Here is a 1,902-nt window from a genome sequence, read left to right on the forward strand (position 1 = left end):
AATCAGCCGTACCAGCCTGAAGTGAATAGCTGAACAGCGTTGGCTCACTTTGCTTGGGGTCGGTTAGTCACTCGGCTGCCTACGGCAGCTTAGTGGACAGACTTAGTGGTCTTGAAAAAATGGTATCAGGACATCCCTAGTTTTAAGTATCAGTCAGACATAAGAAAAAACCATCTGGTCCTTAGCAGGTGTCAACAATAGGTAAATACAACCTCAGATGAACAACAATACATGACATTACACTGTGTCATTATTTATTTGACAAAACATAAAGCCAAAATGGAGAAGTAATGTGTGAAAAACTAATTACACCCTTACTGCTTCCATAGGAAATAAGAGGCTAAGTAGCAAACAGATATAATAATAATAATAATTATTATTATTATTATTATTATTGTCTTTTATGTACATTTTCACACAATTTATCAGTGATGTTTTCCCTTTGATGCAAAGTTAAACCTAAATTCTTACACCACACAAAAATTATCTCTACATCTACATGACGGCCCCTGATGTGACCTCTATGAAGCAATATAAATGGAACATTTTGTAGGATTACAATTACACTGTAATTATAGTAATAGAGAGGATATTCTGGTACCTGGAGAAACTGGAGAAGCTCATTGTATCAGAATGGTCAGATACCTCCTTTCGGTAACGCCGCTCCATCCGCTCATGATGCTTACGTTGTAGTTTCGCACAATCACGAATCCGTTTTTCTGCCTCGCGGAAAGCACGGTCTTTCAGTTTGGAAACCACCTTTGGATTTAGACTGTTCTGCTTGGCTGCAATGGAATCTAGATAACGCACACACTCCATGTGGCCCTTGGTGGCAGCCATATCCAGTGGCGTATGGTAGTCATTATCCAGACACCATATGTTGGCCCCGAAAGACACCAGAAAGGACAAGCAATTCAGATGCCCATTGGCAGCAGCCAGATGCAGAGGCGTGTTTCCCCAGATGTCACATTTATCTGGATCCCCCCTATAAGAGACACAACAGGTACAGATTAAAGTGAGGAAACCTGTACAAACTTTACAGTAACAGTTCAAAAGGAAGTTGACTCTTCATATAATCATTTGTCATAAGTTTTTATATTATGTTTGTTCCAGTCAAATATGAAAATATATGCATTCAAACTGACTGAAAGGACACAACCTACCTGTGAATAGCGTTTCATACTGCCATTCACCTTGTTCAGATGGCTGCACTATTTGCTAAATTCTCAATGTCCCTGGCTACATGTGTTTTCAACCTGCTCAGTGAAGCAATTGCTGCCATGTTTTTTTTTCTACTATAACAGCATGTGTACAGTAATATCAGTGTATAATTTACATTTAGAGGTAAGCACAGGTGAAGAAAAGGAAATACACAAAGTTCAGACAAAATAAACACATATTGATATATTATTGCCTAGACTCTCTATTAGGCCTGTCAGAGTAGCATAAATTATTCAAGATGATAATGCTATACCTTAATATTTTCACATATTAAACCCATATTAACATATACACTAAATAAAGATTCAGCTTTAAGGAGACTCTCTCACTTTGTCCATTCAGGGCAAAAATATATATAAATGTGGAACACAAACCAAAATCTAAAATCTTAAAGGAGAACTATGGGGTTAAGGCGTTTCCCCATAGTTCTCCTTAGGGTCGCTAGTTTGTGTCCTCCCGTCACCCTAGGCTCAGTATACCGCGAGCTGTAGCTCGCGGTATACTGAGACGCCGCAGTATAGCGCGAGCTGCTGCTCGCGTTATACTGAGACGCCTCGGCTGAAGCGGATCCCGACAATTATGCCGAGGGCCGCCCAGCTGCCTGACTGACAGCTGGCTCTGCCTATCTAGAGGCAGAGCCAGCTGTATCCGCCCCCTCCCCGTCCGATCCGCCAGTCAGCG

General features: G+C 41.0%; 1 protein-coding gene across 1 annotated transcript in view; it reads right to left on the bottom strand.

Moving 5' to 3' along the window:
- USH1G (USH1 protein network component sans) overlaps positions 1 to 1,902 on the bottom strand; it is a 34,115-nt gene that overhangs the window by 2,174 nt on the left and 30,039 nt on the right. Inside the window, exon 2 of the mRNA XM_018568589.1 lies at positions 602 to 985. Within this exon, the coding sequence (XP_018424091.1) occupies positions 602 to 985 (384 nt within the window). The remainder of the gene's footprint in view (positions 1 to 601; positions 986 to 1,902) is intronic.

Source organism: Nanorana parkeri, unplaced genomic scaffold (assembly GCF_000935625.1).
Source record: "Nanorana parkeri isolate BGI_ZX_2015 unplaced genomic scaffold, ASM93562v1 scaffold1214, whole genome shotgun sequence".
NCBI classification, from domain to species: Eukaryota; Metazoa; Chordata; class Amphibia; order Anura; family Dicroglossidae; genus Nanorana; species Nanorana parkeri.